The 21,559-nt window shown below is 34.3% G+C and overlaps 1 protein-coding gene across 2 annotated transcripts in view; it reads left to right on the plus strand.

Moving 5' to 3' along the window:
- The window catches only part of ORC5 (origin recognition complex subunit 5), a 75,088-nt gene that overhangs the window by 33,712 nt on the left and 19,817 nt on the right, over positions 1 to 21,559 (plus strand). For both annotated transcript variants that reach the window (XR_003795302.1, XM_029234016.1), the window contains exon 12: positions 5,350 to 5,460. Coding sequence is in view for 1 of the 2 variants with exons in the window: in XM_029234016.1 (XP_029089849.1) it covers positions 5,350 to 5,460 (111 nt within the window). In the remaining variant the exon portion in view is untranslated. The remainder of the gene's footprint in view (positions 1 to 5,349; positions 5,461 to 21,559) is intronic.

Raw genomic sequence — 21,559 nt, forward strand, 5'->3', positions numbered from 1 at the left:
AGAACATTGTTTTACTGTCTTCTGGCTTTATTACTGCTAAAAAAAAAACTGCTGTGAGTCTTATTCCTGTGTTATTCCTCTGTTTTCTCTGGCTGCTTTCAAGTTCTCTTCTCCTTTTACTTTAGTCTTCTTACAGTTTCTCTGTAGTGTATCTGGGATTGAATTTCTTTTTACTTGGCATTAGTTTTGCTTCCTAAATTTGAATAATGATGCCTTTATTTAATTCTGGTAAATTCTCAGTCATTAACTTTTCAAATATTGCCTCTCCTCCATTCTCTCTGACATGTTTTCCTGAGACACTGGTTGGGCTTATGATAGACCTTTTCACTCTACCATCTGTGTTTTTTAAGTCTTTATATTCTCCATTCCCTTTCATCTCTGTGCGCTATATTCTGGGTAATTTCTTCAGTTCTCTGTTCTTATTTTCTCTTCACCTTTGTCTGATCTGCTATTTACATCAATTTTGTAATTTCAGTAATGTTATGTGTAATCTTCAGAAGTTTTACTGGTTCATTTCAAGTCTATCTGATCACTTTAATATTTTTCCTAGTCATATTTTTCTTTAACATAAAAAAACCTATTTAATATTCTGTGTCTTATATTTCAGTGTTAGAAGTCCTTGTTAGTCTAATTCCACGTTTTCTATTTTTGCTGATTTGGGCACATAATGTCCTGTTTCCTGAACATTTTATTATTTTTAATTGTTGGCTGAACTTAATCTTTGAATTTTTGAGGCCTGAGATGTGTTCCTTTGAAAGGTTTTACGCGTACTTCTCTGCAAGCACTTGTGAACACTGGTAACCTGGGATCATTTGAAATTCAGTTCTCAGCCTGGGGACTTGCAGACCACAAAGCTATTGTGAATTCTGCCCCCACATCAGCATTAGCTCTGGCTTCTAGTTAAAAGTCTCAGGGAAGCCTTTTTTTCTCCCATTCACACAGAGCTAGAGTTTGGCAGGCAGATTTCCTCACCAAATCCATTTGCTTGGCATGGAAAGACTTTTCTAGTATGCCCTTTCACTGAGACATCTCTGATTAGGCTCTCCACTATAGGCAGATCATTGATTTTGTACCCTCTTTCGTATGTATGTAGCTGCTTTGGGTCATAAAGGATGGGTAGGAGGAGAGAGTACTTCTGGCTGAGGTAGGGAGGGAAGGATGTATAGTAGGGCTTGCATTTTGAGTGGGCACTCAGGAATGGTGAGGATTAGATATGCAAAGATGGGAGGAGAAGACATTTTAGTTGAGGAAGTGATTTGAGCCAAGAAACAGAGGTAAGATAGTATAGGGTATATACAAGAAATAATGAAATTGGCTGGAGTGTATGGTGAGTTTCAGAGAAAAATCAATTGAGGCCAAACTGTCGAGGAATTTCCTTACTCACCAGTTAAGGTAAGAAAGCCCATCTCTTCACCTCTGTTATCTTGGCACTTGGTGGTAATTGGTGGGTGTTTATTGCACAGATGAATAAATTGAATGAATGAAAGAAGGAAACCAAAGAATGAACATAAAGCTAAAAATTTTAGACCTTATTCTTCAGACAGAGAAAATTAAGAATGTTGTAGAGGGAGATATATTAGTGCTGACCAGTGAGGACTGTGAAAGAGCTGGCACGTTAGACCATCCTTGTGGAATGAGTGGATTTGTACAAGTCTAGGAAGACAGTCTTGACAGAGGGAACCATATGAACAAAGACACTGTGAAGTTGTCTTTAGTCCTAGGTGAGCTCTAGTTCTTCTGATGTTATTCTTATAGATTTGACTTTTATGTTAGCCTCTTTTGTCTTTGGTTCATGTCATTTTAAAATCTGAGCTTAGTTACTAAAATCTGTGTACGCTTAGGTAGTTTCTTTGTATTTTTGTTCCCTCTCTTTTTGAAATCTTATTGAATGCTTACTCTATGCCATGCACTCTGCTAGATGCTATGGATGTAGCGGAGAACAAAATAACCATTGTCTCTGCTCTCATGAAGCTCTCAATTAGGGCATCAACCATTAAAAGCAAACCACACGAATAATAATCATAACAGTTGTTTTAAATCTGTTATGTATCTTCAGTTGATAATTCTTTTTCTCTGTATATCCTCAGTTGACACTCATTTTTTAAGATTTTGCTTTTCAATTCACCTAATGCATGTATGTGATACCAGATTATCTGCCACTTAGTTTATGTGAAAAAGCAGCATTTTTCCTCTCCTCACTCATAGTCCCATTCCCCACAATTAAACTTCTTTTAATTGTTCCTAGTTTTAGTTTTTCTGGTATAAATATCTATAACTCTAAGTTTATTTTCCCATCTCTGTTTTTCTTGGTTTGGCTTGATACCAGTTTTCATTCCATTTTATCTCATTTATTTGGTTTCTTTTTTCGCTTATTTCTTCCATTCTTACAGACTTTCATTCTGTCTAATAAGCTATAGCGAATCTAGTGAGGTATTTCTCACACTTTGGCTTTCTCTCTAGGTGGGAAGCCAGTTTGCATTTATAGCATACAGAATCAGTTCTGTGAAGAAGGTAAATGTCATATGCCCTCCATGGCACTAGAACACTTTAATTTTAAATTGGAGATGTGTTTTCTAATCACAAAATAAAAAGTGAAAATCAGAAAAGTGTCAGCAGCATTTCACAGTGTGATTCTCAGCCTGAATTGCCTCCCACTTTATTCCCAACACTTCAGGAATTTGGTAATTTTTACTAACCTCAATTCACTTCTAAGTGTTAATGAGGACAGGGACACCAGTTCCATTTAGATAGCTCAACATTTACCTTTATTTTTTTCTTTCTTCCCTCTAATACAATTTCCTTCATTATCCTTTCATCCATTCATTTATTTAACTAACAATCCCAAGTGCTAGGGATGAAAAAGGTAAATAAAACGTCTCCTGTTTTCAAGGCATTTGTGTAGAAAAGAAAATACATATAAACAAGTATATCATGATGATGATAATAAAAGCTGTTGAGCAGTATAAGCCAAACATTGTTAAGCTCCACATATGATCTTACTTAATTCTCACAGTGACCTAATAAATGTAGTTGCTATCATTGTCCTTATTTTCTAGATGAGGAAACTGAATATTAAAGAGAAATTTAGTAACTTGCCCAAGAATACATAGGTAATGTGGTAGAACCAGCATCCAATTCCAGGACTTCTGAATCCAAAGCCTACCGTGATGTTTAACCACTGTTCTTGAACTCACACCTGATAATGATTAGTATCTAGGATTTTTAAAGCTCATACAAACTAATAAGAAGGCAAAAATTCAGTAGATAAATGGATAAACGATACAAAAAGGATCTGGAAATGTCTAACAAATGTAACATGATTATCACCCTCATTCACTAATGAGAGAAATGCAACTTTAAACAACACTGAGGTATTATTTTACACTCTAAGGTTGGCAAAACTAAAAAAATGTCTGATGATTCCAAGTGTTGGTGATAATATGGAAGAATAAGAGGCTGCGTGTTCTGCAGGTTGGTCATACCTAATAAAGTTAATATGTGAACGTACTTTACATTGATCAGGATAGGTTGGACAGTGGTGTAGTGAAAAACAAACTCCCTAACCCTCAGTGGCTTAACATAAAAGTTGTATTGCTCATATGTGTATATATATATAATGCTCACGACACAGTTGGATATGAGTTATGTGGGCCTTTTTTATGGTGGTATAGTGATGTCAAGTGAAACATGGTGGCCTCTTAAGTTGTCACCAAAGGTAAAGAAGACTAAAGGATCCAGTGGTTTGAAAGGCCAGGTTTGGTAGTAGCTCACATCGCTGCCACCCATATTCCGTTGGCCAGAACTCAATCGGATGGCATCCATCTAACTGCAGGAGAGACTGAGACATGTAGTCTTCCTATGTGCCCAAGAAGAAACAGTGTTGATGAACACATAGCATTCTCTGCCCCCCACTTTAATCGAGCATTCCCACAGAGAAGTTCGCATTCCCACAGAGAAGTTCACACGTGTGCAAGGAGAAATGTACACAATTGGCCATCACAGTATTCTTTGTGATGAATTATCGGGATTAATTTTTTAGGGTAGACTGATTTGTCATGAAATGGAATTCTGTAGGGTAATTTAAAAATGGACTAGAGCTACATGTATCAAAATGAATAAATCTCAAAAACAATGTTGAAGGAAAAAAGCAATTTGGTAGAGTGCTATGTCCAAAATGATATCATTTATTTGAGATATTAGATTATGCAGACAACGCTGTATATTGTTTATGGACACATATATAGCAGTAGTAGTTCAAAAATTGTCATGAAAATGATAAAAACACCAGATTCTGGATGGTGGTTCCTTCTAGGGAGGGAAGGGGAGAGTGGTATGTGGGAGGGATGCAAGGGGGCTTCAGTTTGTAATGTGATCTAATGCTTTTTTTGTACAAATTGCATAATGTTTGGATGTGATAAAATTGGGTGGTTGCATTGGTATTTATGAATCTCTTTTCTAAATGTTTGAAGTATTTAATAAGAAAAGCATATAAACTTTGAGACTTGGAAAATGATTTCTAAACTGTGTTTTAGATATAAATAGCTGAGGTAAATACTTCATTTTGTAATTCTGAGTAGGTTTTTTTTTTACTTACAGTCATTCTTTTAAAGAAATAGTTATTCCCATGCTTGTAAATAAAGCTGCTCATTTTATTTGCCCTTGCTCATATAGAGTACTTAAATTATTACATTGCTACTAAAATTATCTAATAGAATTATCTAATTATCTATAGACCCTTGAGCACTGCAGTTTTCTAGTGACAAGTAATTGTACCATTGACTTTGTAGACAAGTATGAACATTTTACAATCTTAAAAATTTTTAATAAATTTTACATTGTTTCTGACTGACAGCTTATTCACATACTATGAAACACTGCATTCATTTTCTAAGCTAGTATTTACTATAACTGATCTTTTTAGAACTATTAATGTTGAACAAATACATTTTTCAGGCAGTGGCACAAAGAGGAATGGTGAGGAGTTAGTAGTAAGTTCTAGTCTAGGGGTTAGGGCCTAGACCCTTGTTTTGGTTGTACACTGTCTTGACAAATGACTTGGCTAAGTCACTTAACATCTGGTTACAACAGCAAAATAGGGGTGATGTTCAGGCCTAGACTGGGTAACTTGTGAGTCCTTTAATATTTGTTGATGTAAATCAGAACATCTTGAAGAAAATGTTGAAAGATAAATCATGATCGTATCAGGTAAACTTTTAGAGATTGCAAGTTAGATTTATTAGCCTATTTGGGGAACTGTATACAATGTAAATATGTTGTTATTGGAATTTATAGTACAGAAGGTGAGTGTTCTGCTGTAAGAAGAAAATCCATGATCTTTTTTTCTTATAGACAAGCAATCATCTCCTCGGACCAAAACCGTTTCCACTAGACAGATTATTAGCAATATTATATAGTATTGTGGATAGCAGAGTTGCTCCAACAGCAAATATCTTCTCCCAGGTAATGTTAATGATCGGTTATTATGTATCATCTTTACCTTTATGGAATTCTTCAGGTAATCTGATCAGTAGAGTTCCAGGCATTTAGACTTTTGGTCAGCATATGTTACTAATTTAACTATATAATGAACAACGTCCTTGGTAAGTAATTGAAATTGCAAATATACAATTTTCAAGGGTGTTACTGAATTGCATATATTTAAAGGTATAATTTGATGACAGAAACAACTTGTTGTTTCTGGTCTTTTTCTTTTCTCAATAAAGGAATTTTTAAATGATTATAATTATCTTGCTGATTAAATAAAAAAGTGGCTTCATGATTAAATTGATGAATTATAATATAGAAATATAATTTAATGAAAAAATTTAGAAATGTATTTATAAGAAAATAATCCATAATATTCTTATTCCTCATATATATACTTTGCAGGTTGACAGTATGCATTTTTAAAAAAATGATGTATTTTCCAAAATGATTAAGTTCTTAAAATTTTCACTAGATGGCAGCAGTAGCATAAAAATAGGAAATAAGACATTTATAAAGTAGCTAAGGTTCTTTTTTTAGGTGACATTTAAGAAAAACCTATTTGTTAAAAATGCAGTTACAGTAGATTTCTTAAATGGTCCAGAAAAACAGCACTTAGCACATGGTATGAATGGATAGAAGAAAAACCAAATGATGTAACTAGTATTTATTGAAAAGCAGTCACCTCAGATGTTTCAGTGAGCATTTTATTTTATGTATATGTTTTTAGGTTGAAAAACATGTAAATAATAGCATTTACATTTTAATTCACTTCAAATAAATTTGGTTCCTGAATGGATATTAGACTTTGTAATCTAATGCGTGATAGTAACTTTTGATTCTTCATTTAAAGAAGTCTTTGGGGACCAAAAATAGCTACGTTCTCAGTGTGCTCGACATTAAAGTTAGATAATTTTTATATAAGTCAACTTTATAGAAAATTGTGTCTACATTTGTTACATTTTTGAAGAAGGGTAGTCTAGTGAGTTACTAGGTTATGTAAATAACTAGCTAGATGAGTAGGTGGATGGTAGCCCTAATACTGATAGTTTTAAAAATCTAATTCAGTTTTAATCTGTATTACAGGGATTTTTTTGCCGTGTGTGTGTGTGTATGCATGTGTATATACATATTTAAATGCTTTTGTCTGAAATTAATTTTTAGTCAAACTGTACATTTTATTAGTAGCTTTCTACATACAACATGTGAGGTTTTTGTTTTGTTTTTGCTGTTGCAGTAACTGAAATAGACATCAGGTATTATGATCTTTATTGTAAGGAATTGAGCCTCAGAGAGATTGATTTTCCCACTATGACAAAATGAGTAAATCTTTGAGAAAGCCTAGGGAAGTGAAGGAGACAGTGCTTCTAAACAGAGCAGAAAGGTGTTTGTATCACATGTGATTAATATTTCTTGGGTGCCCAAAAATTATGTTTGTGGGAGACACAAAGAAGGATAATAAATGTGCATTTCTTTCTTCCAGAGAGCTTATAATTTATTCTGGGAGGGGGATAAAAAAACATGTACATAGAAGTAATATTGTAAGGCTGTAAGTGAATGCTAGATAGTGCTGCTGAGAAGTTTAGAGTAGAAAGAGATCACTTTTGGATTGGACAAGAGGAGAGAACTTGAAGGTATCACAGGAAAGGTGAAAAATGGGGCCGGGCTATAGAGAATCAGGAGGATTTTTTTCTTTAAATGTTTCTAATTTATATACGACATGTTTGTTGTACAAAAATGAGTAAATAAAAAAGGAAAAATAATAGTAAAATTAGCTGACATCTTGTTTGCAATGGATAGAATTTATAGAGCTCTAAGAGGGAGGATAATATGACCAAAGGTGTGGGACTAGGAAAAAAAGCAAGGCACAGTTGTGAAGTGTCACACCAGATTAGTTGAAAGTAAGCGGGGTTATACTGTAGCAGTAGTAGCAGTCATTGTAGTTCTGATCTAGTACTAATACTGCCACCACCACACGTCACACCTTACATATGGTACCTAACATTGGTAGAGCATTTCCTAGCAGCAGGTCTAGGTTTATAGGGATGGACAATCAAAAATAATGATAGGCTGCTGATTTAGAGATCTACTAGCTACTCTGAGGCTTTGATTATAGATGAACAATGTCACCAGTCTTTGTTTTCAATAATGCCTATAATGTTGTAATTAAACAATTTAGCCCCAAATGTATCTTAATTTTTAATGAAGCTAAATTCTTTTCAGCGTTAACAACCTCAGTCTTTTTATTCTTTATCTCTTTAGCAGTAATCAAAATAAATTTTGTATATTTAAAACACTGCTTTAAATGAACTTACGTTTATTTGATGAGAAATCATTTAGGACTTGATCTCAGTGATTTCATTTGGGACACAAAGGTGGGGCCGGGGGGCGGTACAAAGGGATGGTTACATATCCATACAACCATATTCGTAGGTTCTGCATCCACAGATTCAACCAACCACGGATTGAAAATATTCAGGAAAAAAAAATCCAGAAAGTTCAAAAAAGCAAAACTTGAATTTGCCTCACTGGCAACTATTTACATAGAATTTACAACTATTTACATTGTAGTAGGTAGTATAGGTAATCTAGAGAAGGTTTAAGTGTATGGGAGGATGTGCATAGGTTATGTGCAAATACTATGCTGTTTTATATAAGGGACTTGAGCATCCTCGGGTTTTGGTATGGAGGCGTGGTGGGTGGTATCCTGGAACCAATCCCCAGCAGTTACTGAGGGGTGACTGTATAACTAGCCCTAGGAAGTTTACCTTTACTTTTGTTTGGTCAGTAGAGTACCAAAGAAAACCAGATAACATATACCATGTTTAAAAACAAAATGTGGCAGAAATTGCATCCAAAAGAAAGGTATTTATCCCACGTGCCTTATATTTTTTCTTCCCATTATCTCTTAGTGACGTTTTCTATTTTTCTCCTTTTATTTATCCATCAAAACTGTACTCTTGCCCATAGGAATGACAATTTGTATTTAACCTGTACACACTTAATTTTTTAAGTGCAAAACAAGAATATGACCACATTTGTATTGGAAGTACTTGATATGAACACTAGATGGCAATATTGTTGCATTCTAGCTTTAAAATGAGCAGGAAAACCTAGCTTTACTTGTTAATATTGTCTTTGATATTTAGAGAGAGCTGTTTGTTAATTTAACACATTAGTTTATTTGCAAAACAAATTTGCCTGAAGATATTTAATGTTATGTGCGCACGCTCACACTTTTACACTTTCATGAAAATGTAAATAAAATTGGTAAGGAATTGTTTTGCATGAATATTTTCCACCTGGAACCAAATTGCTTTTTATTGGTTATAATATGTCTATATAAGATGGTAAAGTATTATTTTTCTATTCATTTTGTCTAACTGCAACTGTTTTAAGGATTTGCTTTACAGTAATGTGTTATTTTATAGCTTCATTTACCAGTTACATAATTATGTATAATTTTTCACATATAGTAAATTGATTAAATGTGGTATATACATTCAAAATCCTTTTGAAGCAAAAGTTTATTTCCATCACATTCATTTAAATCTGTTTAAATCTATTCTGTCATGAAGTTATAAAAATAGTAGCTTAAGGAATCTCTAATATTATTAAAAGTCCAATTGAGAATAATAGTCAAATTCATAATAGTTGAGTAATAGTAGTGTATTGTAGTTGGCATTCTTCTCAATTTCTTTATTCTTTACTAAATTTTAGATAAAATTCTACTCGTTAACTTTTTAGTCTCATAAAAAAGTAAAGGAATAATAGCACATTTAACATTTTACAATAGGTTAATGCTCAAATTTATTGAACTGAAATATAGTTTTTAAATTCTTCTTAGACCTTTAAGATAATTTCATCTTATCCAAATCCTTATACAATTTTACATTCATGATCATGGGTCATTTTAAAAAATTCATTCAAATAAAAAAATGTAGCCTTTCTATATATACCTAAACTTCATGAATGATGAATCATCAATTCTGGTGTTTTCATTCTTTTCTCCTGTCAGCATGAATAGAATGTAAATAGAATACCATTTATTTATAAGTGGTAGACTATAAATAGAATACCATTTATTTATAAGCAAGAAATGGTAATTTGTGTAGGTATTACCTTCAAAAGTTAGTTATGAGATACATTTTTGAAGACCATTTATTATCTTTAAAAGATATTGAATTGCCTTTTTTTCAAAAGTATATTAAAACCAGGTTATGCTTTTAATTTATCTTTTTTTGTCTTGAAGAAAAATGATAAATTGTTTGGAAACTTTTGAATTGTTTATTTCATTGTTTTGATATTTCTGTATCTTCTCTTACTCAACCTGGCCTACCCCCTCCATACTCTTGTAGTTAGGTGAAGGCAGTAGGAGAACAGTTCTTTAAGATTGTCAGATATATCATTTATTTTAAAATATTGGGACTTCCCTGGTAGCGCAGTGGTTAAGAATCCGCCTGCCAATGCAGGGGACATGGGTTCAAGCCCCGGTCCGGGAGGATCCCACATGCCGCGGAGCAATTAAGCCCATGCACCTAGAGACCGTGCTCCGCAATGAGAAACCACCGCAATGAGAAGCCCACGTACCGCAACGAAGAGTAGCCCCTACTCGCTGCAACTAGAGAAAGCCCGCGCATAGTAACGAAGACCCAACGCAGCCATAAATAAATAAAATTAAAATAAAATGAAATATTAAGCCATATTGCTGTATATTTTCCCAGAGGATAAAATTGCTGAAGAGTTTATTTCTGAAATTATTGGTACAGGTTTCTAAAGTGACTTTTAAAAGGAAAATTATCTTTAAAAAGTTAAGGACATTCAATTACACATATACTTATATCACATATTATTATTGATTTTATTTGATCAGTTAGCATTTTGAGAAATTACTTTTGAAGGTAATTCACTGTAATTCTACAGTTTGGGAGGTTTAAAATAATAAGTTCTTTTTTATTAATTGTAAGAAACTGCACTCTTAATTTCAAGAAACAAGTGAAAAATGAGAAAAGGAGCATAGTTCTTTAGTTCTGTGTACCAAATTGACAAGTTGTATTTTTCAGTAATTAATATTTAATTTCTGAATCGTTTCCTATTTAGTTGTGCATAATATAATAAGAAAAAAATTTAAGTTAAAATGTCCTTTTAAATTTATTTTCAAGAGTATAAATAAGCATTATGGAGCAAAGTGTAGTAATATATATATATTTTCAAAATACACATTTCCATTTTCTTTTGAACTCACATCATGATACTATATATTAGAATATATTTGGACTTACTTTTGTTATATCAGTTTAATTTTTTAGTCATAAATCAACTTGATCTTTTCCCACAAGTGTTGCATTAATTGTAATAGCATTTAATTAACCTTATGCTTTTTGCTCTTTTAAGTGTTGGTTTATGGTAAGGATATATTTAAACTAATTATTTTGGGTTTTTTAAATAATTTTATTTGTTTGGCTGGTTGTGTTGGGTCTTTGTTACTGCTCGTGGGCTTTCTCTAGTTGCAGCGAGCAGAGGCTACTCTTCATTGTGGCGCGCGGGCTTCTCATTGCGGTGGCTTCTCGTTGCGGAGCACGGGCCCTAGAGTGTGCGGGCTTTAGTAGTTGTGGCTCGCGGGCTCTAGAGTACAGGCTCAGTAGTTGTGGCACATGGGCTTAGCTTCTCCGCAGCATGTGGGATCTTCCCAGACCAGGGCTTGAACCTGTGTCCCCTGCATTGGCAGGTAGATTCTTAACCACTGCGCCACCAGGGAAGCCCTATTTTGGTATTTTTGAAATGAATTTATCATTAATCAGAAAGCAAAATGATTTAGTTATTTTACATATGGAAGTTTTTGAAGTAGACGCTTAATCTCTAGTTTACTATAGCTGTAGGAAGATGTTTTTGCTATAAATTTTAGGGCAGGTTACATTTATGTATTCAACCAAAAACAGATTTGGCATTTTTCTTCAGCTATAGTAGATGTATAGAACATTTATATAATTTTCAGTTTTTTTTTAAGGTGAAGGGATTTTGTCCGTATTTATTTAATTAAAAGTGTTTAAATGTAATTTAATTCAAGCTTCAAATTCACAGTCAGTATTGATCTTTTTTCCCATAGCTGGAATTAAAGTTTTCTTTGCTTAAAATTTCATTTAACAGATGTTTATTAAGGGCCTATTATGTTCCATGCTCTGTGTTATGTAAAGAGAATACAAAAGTCAAGAAAATGCAGTTCTTGCCCTCAAGGACCTTATGGTCAGTCTGTGGCTTCCTCTGCCCTTCATTAGTATTGTGTGCAACTTCCAGATTATACAAGAGTTAAAAAAAAAAAAAAGTTAATTCGTGCTGAAGGAACTAATACCTAAATACTCGAAGTGAAAACTAATACTTAAATTTGTAAAGTGAATATATAAAAATAGGATTTTTCACTTCAGTAGTCCATGATACTTGATAATATAGATATTTAAATGTCTTCTTCCAAGTAAAATAACAGACCTACTTGTTGAAATTTTCATTCTGACATTCCTTGAACTTAGTGTTATGGAGCACAATTGTTTGATGCCTATGTCATAACTAAATTTGGTTAATAATTAAATTATGACATTGGTATCAAACAATCAGTTAAAACTTGAAACTTAAGTTATGGACAATAAGTAGTGTATTATGCATAGCATATTATATAAGCTAAGTGGCTTTTCTTAAAGTTACATGGCTACATTTCAGATACCTTATGATTAAAAGTTATTATGTCACTCTTTTATATGCAGTATTTCAAACTACTTTTATAGATTTTTAACCAAAAGCACTTTAACCAAATAAACTCATTTTATAGACTTATAAAACATCTTTATCTTAAAAAATTTGTTTGTGTATTATATAAACTATAGTTGTTTGATTTATATTTTTTAAAAGGTAATTATATTTATCAAATGATAATCACGGAACTTCAGAAATCATAGTTGATGAAATACTATCCTTTGCATATATTGCTTAGATAAGAATTTGAACCTTGTAAACATGAAACGTAATATCCTAAAATCTAGCTATATAAGATATTCATACGAAGTGATTTAAGTATGAGAATTAGTTTATAGATAATGAAGTTGGTGAACAAAAGGGGCAGTTTTCCTGAAAACAAATTCCCTGGTTACCAGAGTATTAGAAAATGTGAAAAGTTCTTCTTTTGCAATTTTTCTGTGTTTCATTTGACTTGTAGCAGCATTCCAATGTCTCTATAATATACAACTGAAATGCTTGATGCCATTAAGGTAAATTATGTAAATCACAGGAAATATCCGAAATGCTAACATTTTCTAATAATCTTACTATGTTTTTTTCTTAACGACAACTGAAATTGTGAGGCATTCCATTCCATAGATAGTGCAAGAGCCTTACTTAATGCCTACTTTGCTGATGAATACGTCAGCAGGGGTGCTGTTTGATAGAGGCGGGCTCTTCTCTAGCAGGGAAGAACCTTACCATCGTGATGCTCTGTCTCCACTGGTGCAGTAAATTAGATTCTGAAATCTCCTGCTACCCTTGGTGTGGATGTATTACCATTCTGCCTCTCAGACCACTCTGTAGTAGGTGTCTATTTCAGGAGACTTTTTAAAAACCGTTTTGTCGTGCTTCATATTTGGAAAGAGTAAAGTTGAACTAAGATTTTCACCAGCTGCACTATTGTTGTAAGGAATACTAAGTATAACCAAGGGTAATAAAAAGCACAACTATATTTTACTCTGTTGCCCAGGGATAAAGTCTTTCTCATTTTCATTTGTAAAAGGACAGTGTTTACCCCTACCTTTCTCCTGTCTTCCCTAAATCTGGTGTTAAATTTCTTCAGTGTAACCACTTTGCCTTTGTGAATGTATTAGCCCAGCAGTAGGCATGTTTACTGAACTCTAGAGAAATGGAACCATTGCTTAAGGGTGACATGTAAAATACTGCCTAAGGGGTAGATATACTGCATAAATTATGCTTTCAACTGTTGAATAAAATAATATCTTGGAACCTTTTGTAGGCAATATTTTATGACTACTTTTCTAATAAATATACCAAATGTATACCCTTTATTCACAATTTTTGGGGAAAAATACTGAACACCAATAAATTTTATTTGACTTTGCAAATATTTTGCTGAAAGCACGCACAAAAAAGTTTATATGGGTATGTGCTTATACATGACTATCCAAGTAAATCTGTTAGTACAGAGACTATATAGGCAAATGCATACCTTAGAGCTTTATGACTGGATTGTTTTAATGAGGATAGGAGTTTTGATAAGAACAATTTAGGAGTTAAATGATTTGGAAAAAATCTACATTATGGAAATGTGTGCTACATTTTAAAATATTCTGTAAAAAGTTGATTAAAAGACATGTTGATGCTTAAGGGGGTTTCCAATGAGAAATTGTCCTGATTCCTTGTCAGCTCACAACTAATCTGAGTCCTTTGGAGGATATTGGCCTCATCTGCCCATAGTAGACATTTTTCATGAGCTGGTGCTACACCAAGTCCTTGTCCTTTCCCCTAGATGAGAAATTAAGTTCCTTGTTCCCAAGTCACCTCTGGAACCTAAGGTGTTCTCTCACCTTGGCCACTGAATAGTGGTGGAGAGCTGAATTTCCAATAATTAGGAATAAGAAGGGGAACTAGGTTTATCTGGGAGGGTCTTATGTATTCCCTTGGCTTCAAATACTATGTGTATGCTGATAACTTTTTAATATTTATTTACTGATTTATTTTTTTGGTCGTGTTGGGTCTTAGTTGCGGCACATAGAATCTTTCGTTGCGGTACCCGGGCTCTTTGTTGCAGTGTGTGGGCTTCTCTCTAGTTGTGGCACACTGGCTCCAGAGCATGCGGGCTCAGTAGTTGCGGTGTGTGGGCATGTGGGATCTTAGTTCCTCGACCAGGGATCGAACCGGCTTTCCCTGCATTGCAAGACCAATTCTTAACCACTGGACCACCAGGGAAATCCTTTGCTGATAACTTTTGAATTCTGTATTTCTAGTCCTTTTTCTCTGTCTCTGGACCCAGATTGCCAACAGAACAATCAGACCTGAATGTGCCATGTTTATCAACACCTGATATATCCAAAACCAAAGTATTCCCTAAACCTTTTCCTGTGATTTTTTTCAGCCTTACCTAAGTTTCAAAACTTGTCATTTACTTGTTCATCCTTTACTAAGCACATACTTCGTGGCGTGCACAATGTTAGGTACTAGAAAAACAAAGATAATACAGTTTCTAGTTTTTAGTTTAGTTAAATGGGAAAATTGTCTCTGAACCCTCTTTTGTTTTCCCTTCACTTAGTTGTTCAACAAGCCCAGTCTGTTTTTCTTCCTAAACACAAATGTCTCAAACTTATTCCTATCTTCCCACCTCCACTGCCATTGCCTTAAATCCACAGCTTCATTACTTCTTAGTTAGACCATTGCAACACTGTCCTAACTGGTCTCCCTGACACTGACATCTTCAAATTCATTTTGCATACAGTCATCAGCAAAAATCTTAAAAAATAAATATGGTTTTATTTTTCTGATTACGCTTTTTTTGTGAGTTGCGTTATCTACAGAACCAAGTCTACATTTCATAGCATTTCTTGTGAGGCCCTTCAGAGACTAGCACTATTTTCTGCCACTGTCTTTATTCATCTTGTACACCATTCACAGTAAGGTGCTTTCCTCGCTGAAAGCACACCCGTTTTCCTTGTTGTGTTGTTACATGTGCCGTCCTCCCCACTGTTGAACTCTCTTTTACGTTTCGTGGTCCACCCCCCAAATGCCATTTCTCAGTGAATTCACATTTTGCCTCCCTTCCTATTAGTCATTACCTTTTCTAAAGTCAGGTAATTGGATTTATCCATATCACTAGTATAGCACTCATATTGTGTTATTGCCATTGTATTATATGTTTGTCTCACCTGATACCCTGAATTCTTTGAGGGCACAGACTTTGTCTTCATTTTTGTGTCTCTTGCACTGTGCCTTGAACATGGGATTCACTCATTGAATGAATGACTTCCCATTCTTCTAAGCATGAAGTTAAGGTCTTCCTGGATACTAAAGATCTGCAGTCATCTGTATGCTAAAAAGTTCCAGAGATTAGAGGTGCTATCTTTAGTTCCTCTAGGTATAAACATTCATATCACTTTTTGTTTATCTGAGTGTTTTGAAGAGTAACAGTCCGTTCCCTGCCCTTTTTTTTTTTAATACAAATTCACGGTGATGCTTTTTTTAAATAAATTTATTTATTTATTTTTGGCTGCATTAGGTCTTCGTTGCTGCATGCAGGCTTTCTCTAGTTGTGGCGAGCGGGGTCTACTCTTCGTTGCGGTGCGCGTGTTTCACATTGTGGTGGCTTTTCGTTGCAGAGCATGGCTCTAGGTGCATGGGCTTCAGTAGTTGTGGCATGCGGGCTCAGTAGTTGTGGCTCACGGGCTTAGTTGCTCCACGGCATGTGGGATCTTCTCAGACCAGGGCTTGAACTGTGTCCCCTGCATTGGCAGGTGGTTTCTTAACCAGTGCACCACTGGGGAAGCCCCATTGTGATGATTTTTTTTTTAAGTTGAATTACTTTAAAATAAGTTAAAATAAAAGAGACTATTTCCCTCCATTCCGTTGCTGCACTCACCACCTCTCCTTTGTATGCATAAAAATGTCGGTTGAACTCTTCTTGATATATGCTATATGTTCATGAATTATCACATTGCCTGAAATCAGATCAAATGTGTTGCTTGTTGGGTTGGGTGGACCTCATACACTGACATGTTTTTTTATTTAAATAATTTAATGTTTCAGATTGTAAAGCTCTTCCAAAACAAGCAGGATAGGATATTTCACAAATCAGTTGACATATATACTAACCTATGAAAGTATAAAAATAATGAGCATGTTAAAATTTAATTACAGTTGTAAATTGATTTCCTTGTGTTGGCAGAAAGAACATAGTTTATTAGCCCAGGAACAGGTTCACACTGTTTTAACATCAAGCACTTCCAGCTGAAGCTTGTTAGTGACTGCCTCTCGGATTAAGAAAAAAAATCCTCCCTGTGGTACATGAACCCCTATTGTTAAGACATAAATAATCAGCTCATCCCCTGGATGGATGAGAACAAAGAACATAATAGTACACAGAGCAAAGATTAACTAAGCAAATATTGTAGAACCCCATTAAAGATGTAAATTTTAAAACATTTTATGTTTAAGGAGGTTTTTAGCTTTTATTTTTCTTTGTGAATGCCTCAGTCATGACATAGGTGCTAGAAAAAAATAAATATTTTGGCTTTTGAATTAGGTAGACTGATTATTTTAAGCTAAAGTAAAATAAAATCCTTTAATTAGTGTCAATATGTTACATTTATATGTTTATGTATGTATATGTGTGTGTGTGTGTGTGTGTGTGTGTGTGTATAAAGACTACGGAAATACTATTCTCTTTGATAGTAAGATGCTTCAGATTTTTAGTTTTGTTTGTTGATTTTAAACCAAGGAGTAAAAACCAGAATTTATATTTTGAGGAGAAACATCAATGGAAACATGGCTAAAACTTAGAGGTAAAGAGACTGACTTTTTGTACCACTTTCTTTTTAAACTTTATTCTGTATTTCCTAGCACAAAATCTAAACCCTCACTTTGAAAAAAAAAACCCATTTTCTAGGCTAATTTTTTGTTAGTTGAATTTCATTCATTTGAATTTGAGCTTGATACAATAGACAACAAAAACAGCTGTGGAAAACAGTGTATACTTCCCTAAAGTCTGAAAATTATTGGCAAAGGAATATGTCTTCACAGGTAATAGAAACCAAGAAGAGGAGTAATAATTTCCCCACAGAAATTTAAATTTACTTAGGTAATTAAAATGGTATTTCTTGACAATTATTCCAGTGTTTCAGGAAAGACCTTTTCATATCTTTGCTTTAACATTTTTAATGTGTATGCTAACTTTTAATTTATTCAACTATTATATATTTTGTATGATTTATAGTCATGAATTTTTTTGGTAAATTATCTTTAATCCACAAATGTATAGGAAGTTTTGCTTTGGGATACCGTTTTCAGTGTTGTCTAATAATTTCAGATTTTAAGAAATTGTGCTTTTTCCTCCACCTTAATTTATCTTTTAAAAATTAAACCTTAAAAACAGTAATTTTATGTCTAATATAATATGCAGTTTGATTTATGAAAAGTTTAAATGTCATAAGGTTAATAAATTCCACATTAATATTACTTTGGTAATATCAAACCTCTCATATCTGATAATTTTGTTCACAGGATTGTTGATTGTTAATTCTTAAGGCTATTACCTGTATCCCTGGGGCAGGACATTTGCCTTTGTTGAGATACTTCTTTATCCTTTTTGCTACAATTTCATTTAAGTTTTTTCCTCTGTTTTATCTGCAGTGCCTTTGCTGCTGGGTTTCTAACCTCCAGCAGACTCACAGTATCCCCTTTCATTGTGAAATGCTTTCAGAGTTGTCTTTTTACTCACTTTTCCTTATTGGTGCCTTCTTCTGTAATGCTTTCCGTAGTCTGTCTCAATAAGATGATCTCTTCCCTATATTCTGCATCTCCCTTTGGGGTAGTGTAAGGAGTATAAGCTTTGAATTAGATGGTATTCAAATCCAGTGTAACTCTTACCATTATTAGCTCAGTGATCTTGAATATTTACTAACCTCTCTGAAGATGTTTCCTTTTCTCGAAAAAGAGCCTAACTCATGGCTGTGCTGTTGTGAGGACTGAAGGAATCAAAGTGCCTAGTACACATTGTAAAGCAATTATACTCCAATAAAGATGTTAAAAAAATAAAATAAAATAAAATAAAGTGCCTAGTACAACACCTGTATCTATAGCCTGTAGATACAGATCTGTCGATGTCTATATCTAATCTATAGAACCTGGACTCAATAACAAGTTCCACTCCCTATACTACTAATTACCCATGGTCACTGATATTCAGTAGAACTGACCATTCAGGAGTGAATGCCAGTTACATATGTGTCATTCTCAGGAACTTTGAAGAGCAGTAGGAGAAAAGATAAAAGCACTGACTGGGATCTTTACTACAGTAGTCATAGTCTTGGCAGACCACCTTCTAATATTCATGAGCACCCAAAATGAAGCATTATTTTGGCTAAGCATTTTTAATATGTTAAATATTCTTAGGATTAAGTACTTAATTTAAAGTGTGTCACGACTCTAAAATGTTTTCTAGTAAACCTCTTGCATGGTATATATGTTATATTCTTTTTCATTGGGACTTTTGGATTAATAATTTGAAACATCTGCTAACATGTCCAACATATTAATTTGTTAGGGGTGACTGACTAGGGGCTGATAATGCCAGTCATCCTTTTATGATGTCTGTTTTCTCATCTGTGAAATGAGGCATTGATCTCCAAGGATTCCAGTCCTGATGGGCTAGCTCATAATTTTATTTCATAATAATTTTTATAGTGGAACACTTTAGTATTTAATAAGTTTTGAAGTGCATTTGGTTGCTGTAGCCTCCAAACAAACAAAAACAAAACTTTCACCATTGAAAAAAATAGAAATAAAAGGTAGAATTTGGGGAAATGTAGAACACTGAGGTTGGGATTTATATAACAGCAGTTTTGCTATAATCCTTCTATGCTTTAGAGGAGGTGATAAGTTGTACTAGCCACAGGTTTGGAGCAACATTGTGGTATTTTTATGGGCTCACAGCATGAAACCAGCAGCTACAAATCCTCCTTGTGGCTGAACCACAAGTCACAACTAATTATCTGGCTTTCAGTGGGAAAATCTGTAATCTATGAACTTTAAAAAACCCATATAGCCTCACCCCAGTGACCTATCAATATTGAAATAATATTCTCAAACTTGCCCACTTCGAACAATATTTTATCAAATAGTTTCTTTAAAATCCCTGTAAATAAAGGTCAAAAAATGTTTTTATTTCTATGAGTAGGTTTAAGTATCTACTTCATAGGTCCTTAAATATTTTGAGATAAAATGCCTTCTGGCAGTTGATAAGGTCTTTCTCAAAGCCCTCTATATTTTGTGTATTTTAGCAGTGTTATTTTTTAATTAAGAAAGTTTTTTGAGTTGCTGTAGATGCATGTGCAGTTGAAAGAAATAATAAGAGCTCTTTCTTGCTGCATGCCCTTCACCCAGTTTCACAGCCAGGAAATGGCCATTGATGCGATCTACTGATCTTAATCAAATTTTCCACTTCTACACGTATTCATTTTTGTGTATGTCTGCATGTTTGGTTATTTGAAATTTTATTCTGTGTGTAGGTCTGTGTATCTCTCTCCACAGTCGATATATCAGTTCTACCATCACAAGGACCCCTCCTTTTATAATGACACCCACCTCTCTCTTGCCTGTTCCCCTAATCCCTGGCAACCACTAATCACCTCTAAAATTTTTGTCATTTCAAGAGTTTGTATAAATGGAATCATACAGTATGTAACATTTGAGATTGGCTTTTTTTTCACTCACCGTAATTAATTCCTTTGAGAGTCATCCACATTGTTGCATGTACCAATAGTTCATTCTTTTTTACTGCTGAGTTGTATTCCATGATATGGAATATACAGTTTGTTTAACCATTCACCCATTGAAGGGTATCTGGGTTCTTTGCAGTTTTTGGCTATCACAAATAAAACTACTATGAATGTTCATATACAGGTTTTTGTGTGAACATGCCCAAAGGGTGCAATTTCTGGGTAATACGGTAATTGCATGTTTAGTTCTGTAAGTGGTATCAATGTTTTACTACTTCCAATGAAATACGATAACCTTACTTACATTTAGGTTATTTTAACTTTCCCACTTTTTAAATATCATTGTCTTGATTATCAGATGGTGTCAGTTTTTAATCAAAGATGATTTAGAAAACTCATGAGGCGATAGTCTACTTTATCCATACTTCTGCTCTTTCCGTTGTTCTTTATTCTGTCTTGATGTTTAAGGTGCCTTCTTTTATTATTTCCCTTTTGTTTAAAGAACTCCATTTAGCCATGCTTCAAAGGTAGGTCTCCTAGTGACTGATTCTTTAGTTTTCCCTTATTTGAGAATGTCTTTATTTCCACTTCATTCACGAGGGATAGTTTTGCCAGATACACAACGTACAACTGCCAGCCTTTGGGCAGGACTCCTGTTCAGTCCAGGAGAGAAATAAACCTACCTGGGTAGCTTTCTATTCTAGATTGGGTGTCAGGAGATGCTGAGCCTGGATCACCTTGTGCTGTTGGGTGGGGATTCTTCAGACTTCCTGCCTCTACATTATTCCTCCATTCCTGGGTCCTTAAGCAGTCTGCCTTCCTCTTTCCACCTTTCAGAGTCCTTTGGTTGCTATTTAGGTTATTTCCAGGGTTTATAGTTGCACTTAGCAGGGAAGAACCGTAAATATGAATCTGTGCCATGTTATCTGGACCAGAAGTCCTCCTGTATTTTTTTTTTTATATATTTTCTTCTGGCTAGGCTTGTTGTTAGTATTTGTTTATGAAATATGTTTTAGGGTTATTTTAGCCCAGTTGGATGAAAAGCTTTCTGTAAATTGGTCAGTGCTAAAAAAGATTTCAAAATATTCAAATATATTTTGCCATTATTTAGAGAGCTTTGCCCCAACAAAGATTAAATCTTTCTAAGACATCAATTTTATAGCCTGCAAAATATTCCAGTTAATTCTTATTTGCTGGAACTAAATCGCTTCCTTCATTTGGGGTCTTAACAACAGTAGTGACTCTTGTGTGTCGTTTTTGTTACTAAATCCTTGGCTGCTGCAGCAGATGAGAAAGACTCTGATTCCACCTCTATCTTATGTTTGCACACACTCACATACAAAACTGAGTCTGGTCCTGAGTACCCTTACTGTCTACAGACTTTGCCATAATCCTACTGACCATATCAAAATATTTAGACATTAATGCCAGCCTGCAGATGTGACCTCATCATTTTGTCGTGAACATTTAACGCTGGGCAAGGAAGTAAATCAGTATTTTCCATGATGCTATTCATCTTTGAATGCACAGTACCTACACCAAGTCCTCAAGAGTTTCATGGCTCTGCAGTGGGAAATAAAAATTAGATAATTTTAAGG

The sequence above is a fragment of the Monodon monoceros genome, unplaced genomic scaffold, assembly GCF_005190385.1.
Source record: "Monodon monoceros isolate NGI ecotype Baffin Bay Population unplaced genomic scaffold, NGI_Narwhal_1 Super_Scaffold_2, whole genome shotgun sequence".
Classification (NCBI taxonomy): Eukaryota; Metazoa; Chordata; class Mammalia; order Artiodactyla; family Monodontidae; genus Monodon; species Monodon monoceros.